This window comes from Equus asinus, chromosome X (assembly GCF_041296235.1).
Source record: "Equus asinus isolate D_3611 breed Donkey chromosome X, EquAss-T2T_v2, whole genome shotgun sequence".
NCBI classification, from domain to species: Eukaryota; Metazoa; Chordata; class Mammalia; order Perissodactyla; family Equidae; genus Equus; species Equus asinus.
Window position 1 is genome coordinate 24,406,771 of NC_091820.1, and position 16,336 is coordinate 24,423,106.

General features: G+C 41.3%; 1 protein-coding gene across 1 annotated transcript; it reads left to right on the plus strand.

Moving 5' to 3' along the window:
• Positions 1-1,912: 1,912 nt before the first annotated feature.
• Positions 1,913-2,992, plus strand: LOC106832720 (melanoma-associated antigen B3). Its single transcript, XM_014843592.3, has one exon. The coding sequence runs from the start codon at positions 1,913-1,915 to the stop codon at positions 2,990-2,992; it is 1,080 nt and encodes a 359-aa protein (XP_014699078.3).
• Positions 2,993-16,336: the final 13,344 nt, after the last annotated feature.

The following is a 16,336-nucleotide window of genomic DNA, read 5'->3' on the forward strand; positions in this document are numbered from 1 at the left end:
GCACATCAAGGAAACGTAGGCCCTCACTAGAGCAAAGGGGAGGGCCATGAGTGCTAATGAGGAGATCGTTCCCCAGTGAAGATAGTAACACAAAGCAGCACTCTACGCTCAATTGTGGGAGGCTCCAGGCATGAGTAGTCGTATATGATGACTTCACCCCTAGGAGCTCAAGAAGTGAGGGCTTTGTTTGGAGGCTAGTGCACTCAGTTCAATAGAAGGAGGAGTCCCAGGCTCTGATAGACAGAAAGGTGAGGACTCTGAGTGAGGACCTAGGAACCACAGACCCCAGAACAGTGGGGTCTCACAGAGCCCGGTCCCTGCTGTCAGCTCTCAGAGACCCTGAGTAGTCACAGCTGAATGTGGCTCCTCCTGACTTCCGCTTCAGAGATCCCAGGAAGCTAGGACTTTCATTGGGAGCAACGCCTCTGGCCAGCCAAAGGTGCATTCCCGGGCCTGGTATCAAGACGGGTTGGAAGACCTCGAGTAGGGACTAAGGGGACCACTCCAACCTATAACAAAGGGAGCTCCACTAAGTCTCACTGCTGATATCTGCCCTGGGAGGCCCCAGTAGAGCTGTTAGACTGGGTTCTGCCTGGATAGTCTCAGGAAGGGGAGGGCATTGGTCTAAAGCAGTAGCCTGGGTCCAACAGATGCAAGATACCTAGGCCCTAAATGCAGTGAAGTTGAGGGCCCTGAGTGCTAATGAGACCCAAGTAGGGGTGGCAACACAAACCAGCCCCCTGGACTTATTTCTAGGAGGCTCCAGGCAGGAGTAGTCATACAGAGAGGACCCTGACTTTCCCGTCTAGGGACTCAGGGAACTGAGGGCTTTGCTCAGAGGCCAGGCTACCTGGGTTACTGAGGAGAGGAGTCCTCAATCCTACCCAGAGTTAAGGTCAGAGACCTGAGTGAGGACTAAGGGGAACAAGAACTCTGAAAAAGTAGGGTCTCAGAAATTCTGCCCCTCTCTCAGCCCTGCGGAAACAGGAATATCTGTCAAGCTGGGGCACCCCCTCACTTCTGTCTGGAGAGTTCCAGAGAGGTGAGGATGTTGGATAATCGAGCAGCCTCAAATCTGCAGAGGGAGGAGACTTAGGAATTCATAGGAATCAGGGTGAGGACTCCGAGTTAAGACTGATGGCACCACTCACCCTAAAAAGAAGGAGACTGCAGAAAGCACCCCCCCCCCACCTTGCTTGCAGCACTGAGGAAACCAGACATAGAAGTGAGGCGTATGTTTCTTTTTGATGGCATCAGGTTGGTGAGAGCCTTTGTCTGAGGGGAAGGACATCAGATCAGCAGAGGCAAGTGTCCCAGGCTCTATGTAGAGCCAAAGCAAGAACTCTGAATGAGGACTGAGGACCCCAAAGAGCCCAAGACAGAGAATCCCATAGCGCTGTCAGCAGTGGATGCCCCCTGGCAGGGGTGGTGGGCTGAGGTACCCTTTCACTTCTTTTTAAGGCATCCCAAGAAGACGAGGACCTGGGTTTGAGATGTAAATTTACAGCAGCACAGAAGAAGGGGCCCAGGCCCTGCAAAAGTTGATATGATGGTCCTGAACGTGAACTGAGAGGACCCCCACACTCCAGAGTAGAGGGGGCTCCACAAGGATTAGACCTGCCCACCACTGCTCTCAGCCCCAGTAAGCACCAGGCAGAGCTGGTAGGCTACAGCCTGAGGCTCCGTTTAATTATTTCCACAGTTTTCTCAGGGGACAGGTGGATCAGAACAGGAGCCTTGTGGGTTCCTAGAGCAGTGCCCTCTGGGAAACCGGAAGAGGCGGCCTTTTTAAAATCAAGCTGTTATCTTCCTGCTGAAGGTGCTCACACTCTCTTATCCTCTCTCCTCTCATGCCCAGATCACCTGTTGTCCTACTCGCACTCCTGCTTGCTGACCCTGATCCACAGTCATCATGCCTCGGAGTCAGAAGCATAAGCTCCAAACCCATGAGAAACGCCGCCAATCCCAAGGTGGGACCCAGGCACCGAAGGGTGCTCAGGTCACTGCAACCAAGCAGGAAGCATTCCCCTCCTCGTCCCCTCCTCCTTTTGGTGTTATTACTCCTCAGGGAAAGCCTGGTGCTAGGTCACATAGCCCTCTCAAGAAGCCTCAGAGAGCCCTATCCACCACCACTATGTCTGCAGGTGTTTCTCACACAAGATCATATGAAGGAGCCAACCGCAAAACTGCGAAAAAATGCAGTTCCTACCAGGCCCCACTCTCCACTGTGCAGTCTCAAAGAGACCCTCTAACCAAGGTGACCGGTATGTTGGTGCAGTTCCTGCTGCACATGCTCAAGATGAAAAAGCCCATTGTGAAAGCAGATATGCTGAAGGTTGTCGATAAAAAGTACAAAAGTCGCTTCCTTGAGATCCTCAAAAGAGCTTCTTTCAGTATGGAGGTGGTATTTGGTGTTGACTTAAAGGAAGTCGATTCTGCCAAGCATTCCTACATCCTTGTCAACAAGATGGACCTGCCCAACAATGGGACAGTGAGCTGTGGCAGAGGATTTCCCAAGCCCGGTCTCCTAATGAATCTCCTGGGTGTGATCTTCCTGAAGGGTAACTGCGCCACTGAGGAGGAGATCTGGAAATTCCTGAATAAGATGAGAGTATATGCTGGGAAGAAGCACTTCATATTTGGGGAGCCCAGGAAGCTCATCACCCAAGATTTGGTGAAGCTTAAGTACTTGGAATACCAGCAGGTGCCCAACAGTGATCCTCCACGCTATGAATTCCTGTGGGGCCCAAGGGCCCATGCCGAAACCAGCAAGATGAGAGTCCTGGAGTTTTTGGCCAAGATTAACCATACAGTCCCCAGTGCCTTTGAGTCTTGTTATAAAGAAGCTTTGAGAGATGAGGAAGAGAGAGCCCAAGCCACAGGCGCACTGAGGGCTGACACCAATGCCACCTCCAGTGAATGTTGTGGGCCATGTCTAGCAGCTCCTCCCACATCTAGTGAAGTTGAGGCAGATTCTTCACTTTGTGGTTGAAGAGAGCAGTCAGTGTTTCAAGTAGTGGAGGGCTGGGTCTGACTGAGGGAACACAGTGTCTGACACCTGTGTGTTCCTGTTCTGTATGGGTAATTTGGAGGTTTATCTGTATTTTTTGCCATTTTTCAAGTGTTGTTACTTCTCAGTGAAATTTTATCCAGCATTATAATCTAAGTTTATGAATTATATTGGTCACGCTTATTGTTATTTGTCAAGCTTAAGAGTAGGAGTTTTGCTGTTTTGAAAAACAGTTGGGAGAGCTTTCATCTAATTTAGGAATCTGGTGCAAGTTAACATGGCATTGGGATACGCATTTCCTCGAAAATGTGAAAAAATTAAGCAGTAAAAATATGGAAACAAGGCAGAGAGAAAGAGCAAGATGGTCAGTATTTGCCTTCCTAATCCCTTTTACTCTGTTTTTATGAAATTATAAATAACAGTATATGCTTGGCTAATTTAAGAATATGGAATTAAATAAAAATAAATTGAACCATGCTCACGGGTTCATTTATTCCGCAGACATTAATTGAGCATCTACTCTTAGAAGGCTCCATGCTAGCACTGAGAGAGCTGAGAAAAAGAAGACCTAGCCACTGACCATAAAATTATAGAGTAGAGAAACAGCTATCATAGAAGGAAAATGGCGATATACACTCTAAGACCAAAAGGAGGAATGGAAAGACAGGATAAGAGAGGAGAGAGGTAGTTGTAGATGAGAGCAGTCAAGTGTAAATTCCCTGAAGCAAGGCAGTGTTGGGCCTTGGGAAAATGTAAGTCCCTCAGTGGGAGGTATTCTAAGTTAGCCGTGTGGTGGGCTAGATGAGGCTGTGATCAGTTTGAGCAGGGGCTAGACCCTCAGCTGGTGGGCCCCTTAGTTGAAAGACCAAGCCTGGAATGGGAAACTGCCCTTAACAGTTACTTTGGGGTCATGGATAAGCCAGAGAGAAATCACCTGGGGCAGGGATGGAGCTGGCCCTGTGCTCTTGTCGCAGTGCAGGTGAACACAGTGTGCAAATTAGATGTTTTGTTCACATCGTCTCCAGGGAGTTTCTGAGACATAAGGGGGCTACAGGTATCCCCTGCTATCTGAAAGTAGAGCATTCCTATGAATCCTTTCATAAGCCGAAGTGACATGAAGTGACATAAAGTGAAGAAGCAATTACCATTAATCAATATGGGGAAAAAATAACCTACCAAATCATACCGAATAACACATCAAACCTAAGATAACACTAACGAATAGTAAAAGCAGGAACGATAAGATAAATACAAAGCCTGTATAAAGTAGAAATAATGTATGTACAGTGATGTTTCACTTACCAGAATCGGGAAGACAGCGAGCACACTGGAAGGCTGAGAGGTATTGGTGGGAATGGTGGGGTGTTAGGCTGAGTCATTGGAGGTTGGGGTGGTGGGAAATGCAGGAGCCTGGGCTGTACGAGAGAAAGGAAGATGGGTCACCTATTAACACTAATCGTCGTCCGAATCCATCAGGGCAGGCAGATCACTAACGTCTACACCTTCTTCTATGTCCGCCTGCCTTGAAGATGAAGCTCGAGGTTCATCTTATGCTGTGGCTGATGTGGAAAGCTTGAAATATGACAGTATGCTTGACTGCTTAGCCTTTGTAATGGCTCACTGCAAAACAAATGCTGAATGCTATTTTCACGTTTTGCATTTTTTTCGTAAAAGCAAAAACCCTCTTTGGCTTTCTCTTGGTTAGCAAAAACAGGTACTAATGTAGGTCCTTCATAAAAGCAAAGTGGTATAAAGTGAACTTTTGGATTGTGTGGGAAACCTGGACTTCCTTGAGGTGAGAAGCCCAGAATCCACGGGACTGGCACTCTTTGCCCTGGGTTGGGGGAGCCAGAGTCCACTCCATCAAAAAGTCATGCAAATTTTGTTATCTTGTATGTAATTTGGCAAATTCTGGCAAGGTCTAGATTTCTGGTGGTGGTTAAACGGATGAAAGTAGAAGTGGTTTAGAAAGAAGAACAGCTGAGACGGAGGTAAGTCTTTGGTCCTTGAAGCATATTTGATGATCTTCGTGTTTCATGCACTGAGGAAGTCTACTGCACGGTGACATTGAACAACATACTCCAGTGGGGAAATATTACTTAGTTTTCCTTGCTGAGCAGCATTTTGCCTGATACAGTTTTCTTTGTCCTAGAGCACTGCATATTTTCTGACATCTCCTGGATGAAAAATTAAATCTTAGTGTAGTGGATTGAGACTCCAGGGGACAAATTAATCATAGTAAGAAGTGGCCTTCTTTAAAGTCTTGGTACAGGCCAGGCAATGTGCCAAGCACTTTACGTGCATTATATACATTCCACTAGTCCCCAAGACACAGCTTATCAAACCCGTTTCACAGGTGAAAAGACTGAGGCTCACAGAGTTTGGTAATGTGCTCAATTTCACATGGCTACTAAGTAACAGGTTGAAGCTAGACCCCTGGCCTGAATTAGGCTAAAGCCCTCACTTTTCCACTCCTCCTAGCCTGAGGCCAACCTCGTATTCCTTAATTCATCTTTGTTCTCACTACTCCACAATGGATCTCAAGTGATAAAAAGAAGGACTCCGTGCCCAAAACACTCGTTTGGAATGCATAAGCAGAGCAATAAGCACATCAGAAAAATTGAGAAGTGTGAATAAAGGAGAGAAAGAGATGATACTCGATGACACTATGATCATCAACATATCTAAAGTCAGATAACCTCAAAAGATCAGAGGCTCACAAAATCACTCTGGGCAGCCCCTTCCACATAGAAAGCGAAATCTATTCAAACAGAAGTTACCTAAGAGGCTGTCTGGCTAGTGAAAAGAAGGAATAGGTCAACATATTCTTTTCTTTGACAGTATACCTGTCCTGGGGTCTCTGCTTTGTGTTACAGCTTCTGTATCTCATATCTGAAGGGACCCAGCCTCTGAAGGGTTTGCAATAGGGAAACTGGTAAGAGTAAGGTTATTATGCAGATTTAAATCCTTGCCTTGCCCATTGATAAGAGTTTCTAGAGATAAGGTCATCCCCCCTTCTCCCTGGTACAGAGTTTCCCTTCCAAATGTAAATGTCTCTTAGGAAGGGTAAGTGAATTGTACTTTTCAGAATTTTTCTCATGTCTGCAGTTTTTAAAAGTAACCAGCCCAAAATAATCCTCATGCCAAAGAGACACATTTTGGGGTGGCCAATTCTGATCCCCCACAGTCCTGCCTTTGAAATTTTGAGAAGTTTCACAGTCCAGAAGCTGAGTGGTAGATCGTTCCATTTCATTGAACACATTTCTTAGTCCTGATAGTAAATCAATCCAGTTAAATTCATCTTAGAAGGCAGTGATAAAGTGGCCTCCCAAAATTAGGCCTATATTGTGGAAGCAAGCAATCAGGTATTTAGTAAGAAGTATTTCTAGGGAAACAAAAAGAAAAACAAGGTTAATGGTTGGAGCAAATTATAAACCAGTTTCTGAGCCCAGGAGAGAGTCAGTCAAGATGATTTTTAGTTGTCAGGGTCAAAGCATCCTTTGCAGCTTGAGATGTCTCTGATGATGTCCTCAGGTATTCAGGTGTCCTTTTGAGTGGCTTACACAGCAACAGGCATGTTATCGTGGTGATCCTGACAAAGTCCATATCAAGTTATCCAGCTTCAGTTTGCAGGGCTTCAGGAACAAGGATGGCTTCAGTTCTCAACGATTTCGAATAAAAATGATGGAAAAAATTGAAAATCTTAGTTTGGAGATTTGTATCCAGATATTTCAAGAGACTAGAAGAAGTCAGGATCCAGTCCCATTTACAGGCAGAAAGCAAAAGCCTCAAAGACAGTCAGCAGAAGGAGGATCTAATAGCCACAAATGTGTATTATGGTTTTTACTGAAACATAATTTTTCTCTCCAAAATCACCCTCATTTTTACCAAAGATAGCTAAATTAAGATGACTGGTTTGCAAAATAAGTCTAGTTTCAAAACATTTGGCCCAATTATTTACATAAGTACAGCAAGAATAGCAATTGATCATAAAGGCTCTTTTAAATCTGCTTTGCTGGAACTTTTTATGAGGAATCTCAGAGTGAACTTTAAAGGCCTCTCGAGGCCAGGAAAGCCACGCCAAGGACTTTGTCATCAGGTTTTGCCTGCAATACCTTAGATTTGAGTGGATTCCTCTCTTGTCTTGGGGTCCCCAAAATGTTTTGAGGTTCCAGCCACCTGCCAGATAAGTGATCTTCCTTACTTACCAGGTAAGATTGCTAGGAAACAAGGCAGCAGGCCAATGTTTCCAAGTGGCTTTATTCCAGAAAGTAACCTTTATTCCTCAACAGCTGTCTTGTCATATCTGAGCCTGTATGTTTCTCTCAAATATGACATTCCAGGGGCCGGCCCCGTGGCCAAGTACTTAAGTGCATGCGCTCCACTTCAGTGGCCCAGGGTTTTACTGGTTCGTATCCTGGGCATGGACATGGCACTGCTCATCAGGCCGTGCTGAGGTGGCATCCCACGTAGCACAACCAGAAGGACCACCACTACAATGTACAACTATGTACTGGGGGCATCGGGGAGAAGAAGAAAGAAAAAAAGTTGGGCAACAGATGTTAGCTCAGGTGCCAATCTTAAAAAAAGAAAAAAAATATGACATTCCAGTCAAAGCCTTGGTAATATAACCAATGTTTCCAGTTGTGTCCTGTTATAAGGTGAACAGACAGATCCTTATTGAACTTATGCAAATGACTATATTGCCATGAAAACAATACTCACTCACTAAGAGTTTCCAAATCCTGGAGGGATCAGGTAGGGAGAAAAATAAATAAATGTTTCAATTTGGATTACAAAAGTATAATTTACTGAATTGATATGTCATGGGTAATTTGAAAGAAAAGAGAAAAAGATCTCCATAAATCTGAAAAAGCAAAGCATCTAAAAAGAAAGCAATATTTCAAACAAAAGTCATAACAATTTACAACCATCTTCATTAGTTCATTTGGTCCTGTGTAATTGATTCTTGATCTTAATCTTCTGTTAGCAGTTTTATGAGGTCATTAGTTTCTCTGTTAGAGTTCTGTAATTTCTTACCCAGTTTAGTTTTATAATCAGAAATTTATCAGAAGCCTGCATCCTAGAGCAAGTATTAGGGTCCTTTCCACGAAGCTCTCTGAAGATGAGACATATTTGTGAAAGCATCAGATTGAAATAATAACAGTCTGTAAATGACAAAAGACTTAAAAATGGCAATTGACAAAGGAACTTGGCTAATTCTGTGACATACAACACTTTAAGATAATAACTACAATTATGGCTGACAACCAGGACAGATCAGCATTTTAGGTATGTTATAGAATTTTTTAAATGTATCAATAACATTTTTTACCCACATAATGTCATGGGTACCTATGAAACAATGCTCAATTATAACCATAGTAGCAATTAAAGATGTTTAGGTGAATGCAGAAGATTAAATGATTGTAAGAAAAACCTTAGCACTTGTTATTAAACACTTGATAGAAACAATACAGGATATACATTTGGACAAAATATAAAAGTCCTACCCTTCTGCTACACTACTCAAAGGGAAAACGTTTTAGAATCTCCTTATCAAGATCAGACTAAAAGTTTAAGAGAATTATCCTTTAAGAGAAAGAGAAAAACAAATTCTAATTTTGCACCTGTTTACTTTTGATATTAAAAACACTTAGTTAAATTCATTTTAATTTTAGCCAACTTGACCATGCACAAAACTCTTTTCAGAATTTCTCTTTCACAAACCTTCTATAACTTTCTTTTTACATTCAGAATTTGTCTCACACTTTCTTTCTTCCCTTCTAGTACTTGAGGACAAATTTATCTTTCTTGACGCAACAAACAAAAATATTTCCATTCTTTATACCATCTTTCCTGAAAACATACATCTTACTTTCCTCGAATACAAATATGTTTTCCTTATTAATTTCTAGTAGCTTTAATCACATCCTAGAATTTTTAACCCTTAGAAACCTTAATTTTATGTAAAAACTAAGAAGTAAGCAATTATAAACTGTCTTTTACATTAGCATTTTGTGGCTTGGCAAGTTTATAAATACCTTCTACAATTTTAGAAACTTGTTACTTTATAGTACAATCTTTTAAGAAAACACAAGACATGTTTACCAACAGACCCAAACCCGTTTTAATTTCTTTGTGATAAAAAGCCAAAAGTAGTAAGGTAAAGCTACATTTAATGATTAGTGTCTAATATTTTGTTTTATTTGGAAATGATCTAGATACTCAATGAATTGTCATCATTTAAATTTAACCTAGCAAAACATGAAAGTTTTAAGTTACCAAAGAGATTTTGGAAGTTCTGAAATACATGTCATTAAATATAATTATTGTTAATTATTGCTATAATAATTGCTAAACTCTTATTTCCTTTACCTCTAAAGCATTTGTTACCAACAATTATGTTTAGATTACCCACAAACACTACATGAGACACTGGACAAAATTAGCTATCATTCTAAGTTATTATGCTGACAAATTTGTAACAGGGATAACATGAGCTTTTTTTTTAAACTAGTAAACTCAGGCTGCATGTCTGCATCATAGCCAACGCTGATAACTGCGGACATGTTTATTTTAAGCAAATTGACAAACTTAAAAAAGCTTTCAATCACCAAACATTAATTTTATCAGATTAACTTGAATGCCATTTGGGTTAGTTTCTATTACATTTAGAAATAACGTTAGCGTTTATTTTAAGCCAATTAAACAGAGCTCTTAATTTTGGCCATACCATTTGCAGATAAAATATCACAGATATATATCATACACATAGACACACATAAACACACAGGTAGACACAGACAGAGATGTTAAATTTTTGTTATGAATCAGGTGCAATACAAAACTCACCAGCTTCTGAGAAAATTTGCTTTTCAAAGAATGGCTCTCAGGTCCTAGAGAAGATGGGAGCAGAAAACCTACATCATAAAGGCACAGGGAAACCAGTCAAGTTTTCTTCAAGAGGGAGTTTCTGAGGCATATTTGCCTTATTTGTTTCTAATGTCTCAATCTTTTGTCTCAATTAATATCTAGGAGCATTTTGGGGGGAACAGGGGAGGCTCTGGTGTTGGCAAAAGACAGGCGAACTTTGAACTGCTTTCTAGAGCCATACCTGCAGCCTTGCAGAGATTTGCCAGACAAAGATGGTTGCTTCTGGTTCCCCAAAGAACTGGATTACAGCCCGAATGACAAAAAAAGAGGCTGACTCACCCACCAGCTCCACCCTTCCAATAGCTTCTTTATATCAGGGAAATTTTTAACTTAAGAGGTGAATGAAAAGATTTTTATATTCTAAAATTTCCAGGACAATGTCTCGCACCTCTAAAAGTCTGCACAAAGCATTTAACAAAGGCTCTTTTTTTAAGTGTACAATTTAACCCTAGGCCAATTTAGCTTGGGGGAGGCGCTTTTATTACCCCTTTTCACTATGTTGATGCGAATAATCCATAACCAATCTATAAATCAAAATTTGGGTGAGTTTATTATGAGTCAAATGTGAGGACCATATAGCCCAGGTCCTTCCTTCCCCGAGAAAGGAAGGGCACCAGAGAAGTGGGGTGTACTGAGCGGTTATATACCCTCAAAGAACATGTTTCACATATGATTGAAATGTCCCTTTTACAATAGTCATGAGTTTGCTCTGTTGGCACAGCGATTCATGGATACAGCAGGGTAGCAGGTCTGTTGTCTTGAGCTGAGTGGTCACAGGTGAGGGCAGCAATCAGTTCCTAGCCTAGGGAGAGAAGCTTATCCTGAAGGAAATGCCAATGTGGGGGAAGTTTCATCTTTATCTTAAAGCCATTTGTTCTTGTCTTTGGGACATAGCAAATGCTTAAAGCAGATATGCAATGCATGCTCAATGGCCATGTCAGGCCCTTTTGGAAAAGAAAACAAAGTCAGGCTGAATTAGGTTTATACCAATTGGCTTCCTCATATGCTGCAGTACATTTGCTTGTCATTTTTATCATTTCTCCCCCCTTCGATCTACAATCTTTCGATAGAAAGCATTGATGATGAAAATATTGTCCCTCAGTGCCAGGGTGGCTGCTGCCTGTCCTGGGTCCACTATGTCCCTCGGTGCCAGGCTTTTATCTCATTTATTTGCCCAGTTGTCTACATTGGGGGAAATAGTTATAGTGGACAAGCATAGAGGCATATATTAATTCAGGAAGCATTTCATAGGTTACACAATTTTCTATTAATTTTAGATTGTAGCACAAATATTGTATATGTGCTTTTCTATGACTCCTTACATTTAAATTGGTCACAACTATGGAATAAGCACAGTAACATTGACAACAATTCAACATATTTGAAAACATTAGTTTGAAATGAGTTCTTAGGCATAGTCCTTATCAGAAAAGGAAATTTGTTCAGGATTATAAGATCAATCAACCATCTCCAGTCACCAAGAAACCATTATTCAAGCTTGTATGCCAGCCTTACAACACTGAGTAAACAAAACAGCAATTAGTTTGAATATTATGACTAGTGCAAGAAGTCCAAGAAGTGATAGAAAAAGGAATTCCAATCCAGATCCAAAAATGGAATTGATACTGGAAGGGTGCCAATCAAACAAATCAAACTGGGTGTAGGGTCGCCTAAGGCAGTCACCTGTTTTTTTTCATGTGGTTTAGGAGAGATGACACATTGGGAGATTCATCACATATAAAAGCACAGCATTTAGTTTGAGTAATTGCGGATATACCACCTTGGGATGCAGTAAAAATATCTAAACCCATTCTATTTTGAAGGATAGGCTTTTTCATTAAAGACATTTCAGTATTTTAATAAGGCTCTTGCTGCTTGACTATCGCTAAGGCCTTGTTGAGTAAATTCAGTCAGGGCTTCCGTGTGTGGTAATGACATCTTTTAGCCCCAAAGAAAGAACAAATATAGTCACTTGGTGGCCATACTGATGCGGGGTCAGTGAGCCGAGGAGTCGAAAGAAAGATTTCTTAGACTCTCAAGATCTGGCAGTAGTACTCTTTTATTTAGAGAATAGTGTGGAATAGCATGGGGACAGGACCCATGGGCAGTCAGAGCTTCTGCTGCCACCGCTTCTGCTGCCCACACTGGCATGGGGACAGGGCCCATGGGCAGGCAGAGCAGCTGCTGCTGCCCCCGCTGGCATGGGGACAGGACCCATGGGCAGGCAGAGCTGGTGCGTGGGGACAGGACCCACGGGCGGTCAGAGCTCCTGCTGCTGCTGCATGGGGACAGGACCCATGGGCAGTCAGAGCTCCTGCTGCTGCTGCATGGGGACAGGTCCCATGGGCAGTCAGAGCTCCTGCTGCTGCCCTGAGTTGAGGGTTAGGGCTAATTTTATAAGGCATGGGTACGTGACTTATTTTTACTGGAAAAAAAGAAAAGATGATGTAAAAACTCATTAAATGATTTCAGTGCAGATGGGGTCTGGTTATTGTGCGGTCATATAACTTTAGATACGAATCTGGCCATATAGATCGGCACGCAGGTGAGGATGCCCCGGGCTTCTCTCCCTGGGGCAGTCCTAATTCATACCATAAAAAAAGTCCACTGGGTCATATAGTTTGGCATGTAGGCCAGGTCACCTTGGGCTTCTCTATCTGGGGCAGCCTTAATCCACATCAATACCAAGGGAACAGTGAATGAGCCTACCTGGCCTTAAAGAGAGAGAGACTGGCAACAGGTGTTAGCTCAGTGCGACTGTTTCCCTGTTTCCAAGGGAAACTCAGGGTGCAGTGTTTTAGCCATCCACGCAGTAGCCAAGGCCAGAGATTTGTTCCACATAACCAGTGAGTTCCATTAGGAGACACCCAATAAATGCCTGGCCTTCAAGACCGTCCGTTCCAAGTCAATCACTTTCTTTAAGTATGATACTATTTTGACACCTTATATGGAACAATTATAACGTAGATAAACACTTTAAGCATAACAAAGGTTTAAATGAGGGGCATTAAGGTTGGGAATACAGGCCTGGACTGGAGTCTGGGGACACCTGCTGACAACAGACGCTGTCTTCTTCTCATCCTGGTGTGGTCGTTCTCAAGGGGCTGCAAAGAGTCTTTTATCTGATGCCTCTCCTGCCAAATAAATTCTCCGGGTTATAGTCCATGACACTTAAGGTCTAGGAACTCTCTCTGAAAAGAATCAGCTACCGACCTTTCGGTTCTTTTAAGCATCTCAAAGAGACCCTGAAAACAATGTAATATATCTCCCTTAAGCAAAGTTGGTTCACATATTTCTTTATCTAATTGCATAGGCTGTCTTACTATTTCAAAAGGAGACAGCCGATGTTTACCGAAAGGGTGTAGATCTAAGATTAAGGAGCACTAGCAGAAGAGCTTTTGGCCATGAGAGAGTAAATGCTTCTGAAAGCTTTGCCAATTAAGTTTTGATTGTGCCATTAGTTCTTTCCACCAATCCTGAGGATTGCGGATGGTAAGTGCAATGGAAATGCTGCATTATTGGCCAAATGTTACAAATCGAATTAATTATTTGTCCAGTGAAATGAGTTCCCCAGTCACTGTGTAGCTCAGTAGGAATTCCTCAAACAAGAATTCTCCTTTTCAATAATAATTTACCTAAAGCCATCACTCTTCTGCAAGAAAAGGCCTCAACACAATGTGAGAACATGCAGATCATTATAAGATATATTAACCCTTGAGATGGTGGCATTTGGACAAAGTCCAATTGTCATACCTCAAAAGGTCCCAGGATGGGGAAAGTGGCCTTGTGACTCTTGAAGTGGTTTCTCTGGATTATACTTTGGGCATATAGCACAAAAAGTGTAGGCTTTATGAGCCACTGTGGGAGAAAGTTTCTGAAAGTATTGTTTTTCCCCCTTTGTTCCCTTCTTTATTTCTATTCTTCTGTGGCAATTTCTGGAGCCTAGAGAAGGAAATCTTTTACTGGGTTAGCAGGGTTAATAGAAAGTAGCAGGCATTCTTGAGGCTGGACAGCATATCCAGTATGATAACGTCCTTGCTTATTGTTTAAGTAAGACCCATTTGTAAACTGAATTAAATGATAGAATGTAATCGTGGTCTTCTCCCCTAGTGATATTGCAAGCAAGGTAGCGGGGTTAAAATAGGGAATGATATTTACCTACAAAGTGTAACCTAAGAAGGTTTATCATCATTTACTTAGTAATGCCTCCCATGCAATTTAGCATACCAAACAAGTCTAATTAGTATCCTTCCTTTACAGAAGAGAGAACAAATTTCTTTGAGACGTCCCAGGGGCCCTCAGAAAATTCTCAAGGAATGTCAAAATAAAGACTTCATTTAGGATATGAATTGCTGAGAGCTTGTCAAAAATATTTTTAAAACACTTATTTAAACAAGATGAAGGGGTTGTTGATCTTGTCATCATGAAACAACAGTCACTGAGACAATGCTTCACAATAGGATTCAACCAAAGTGACAACAGAAACGGTCAGAAACCTTAATAGAGACCTCAGGCTTTTTGAACATAGGAATTATCTTAACAAAGCATAGATCTTCTGTCTTTTAGGTAAACTTACTCAGGTAAAGAAAATCCTTTTCTAAGCTCTTTATCAAGAGCAGACTAAGAGTTGAAGAAAACTATCATTTTGAGAGAGAAAACCAAACTCTAAATTTTGTATCAGCTTACTTTTTATTTTAAGCCTTACTCACTTAATTAAATTCATTTCAATCTTAGCCACCTTGACCATGTACAAAACTCCTCAGGGCTTTACTTCCACCAACTTTCTGTCATTTTCTTTTACATTCAGAATTTGTCCCATGCCCTTCTTGTTTCCTCCTAGTGCTTTAGGACAAATTGATCTTTCTTAACCAAACAAAATATTTCGATTCTTTATACCTTTTTTATTGAAAACTTACATCTTACTTTCCTTGAATACAAATATGTTTTCCTTCTTAATTTCGACTTGCTTTAATCACATCTATTAAATTCTTTAACCCCTAGAAACCTTAATTTTTAGTGAAAATTAAGAAGTAAGCACTTATAAACTACCTTTTACATTAGCATTCTGTGGCATGGCAAATGTATAAGTACCTTTTATAATTTCTAAAACATGTTACTTCATAGTACAAACTTTTAACAAAATACAAGACATATTAGCTAATAGATCTAAACACTTTTACTTTCTTTGTTATAAAAAGCCCAAAGTAGGTGAACCCACATTTAATAATTAGTGTCTAATATTTTGTCTTACTTGGAAATGATCTAGATACTCAATGAGTTTTATGATTTAAATTAACCCAGCCAAACGTCAAAGTTCCAAGTTACCAAAGAGACTTTGGAAGTTATTTTAAGTACCTACACCACAACACATAGCTATTGTTAAAAGTTCACCCAACACTCATCTTTTTCACATCTATTTAGATACTTGTTCCCAAAAATCATTTAGTTTGCTTACAAGACTTCATGAGACATTAGACAAAATTGGCCATCATCTTCAGTTATTATTTTTGTTAACCAGTTTTGCAATAGATAACATCAGCTTATTTGACCAGCAAACATAGCATAAAGGCCACATGTCTGCATCATATCCAATGCTGATAGTTCAGGGGACATGCCTGTTTTAATGAAACCAACAAACTTAAACAAGCTTTCATTTACCAAAGATTATTTCATCTCACATTAACTTGAAAGATATTTGGGTTTCTTGCATTTAGAAAAGTTTTTGTAAGAGCTTACCTTAAGTCAATTGAATAGACCTCTTTAGAAATCATACCATCTGGAGGTAAAATGCCACACATTTATAACACACATATATAGACACACACGCAAACAACAGACAGATACAACAAAAATTTTCCTTAGATTTCTGGGCTAGGGTGTTCTCATAGCAGACTGTGGCTGCAAAAACTTGTTTTCCCAGATTTTTTCCTCTTTCTTTCTTCCTTTTGGTCTGGGTTGGGAATATTCCCCCTTTGTTGAGCAACTGCAGTCACAGCATGAAGCCAACTGGAGTTCACAGGAGAGGCTGCCCATTCGGGAACTAATTGGACTTTTTTTAGAAGATCCACTTCCCTCTTTTCTTTTAATTTTTTTTTGCTATAAACTCCAAACAACTTCTAAGGACAGTGTAATGGGTCATAAAATGTACTGCTTGTGAGCATTATTCCCTAGAGAAAGGTCATAAACACTCTCTTACATGCCTCAGTTTCTCCCTCCAGTAATACAATTGCCATAGGGACTGGGAGTGCATAGGTGACCAACCCATATGAGTGCTTCCCTGGATAAGCTATAATTAATTAACATGAATGACAGTGGAGTTCCCTATGGGACCAATGAACATTGTGAGGCATTCAATCCTCCAACAATCTTGCTGAGGTCCTCAGTTGCCTG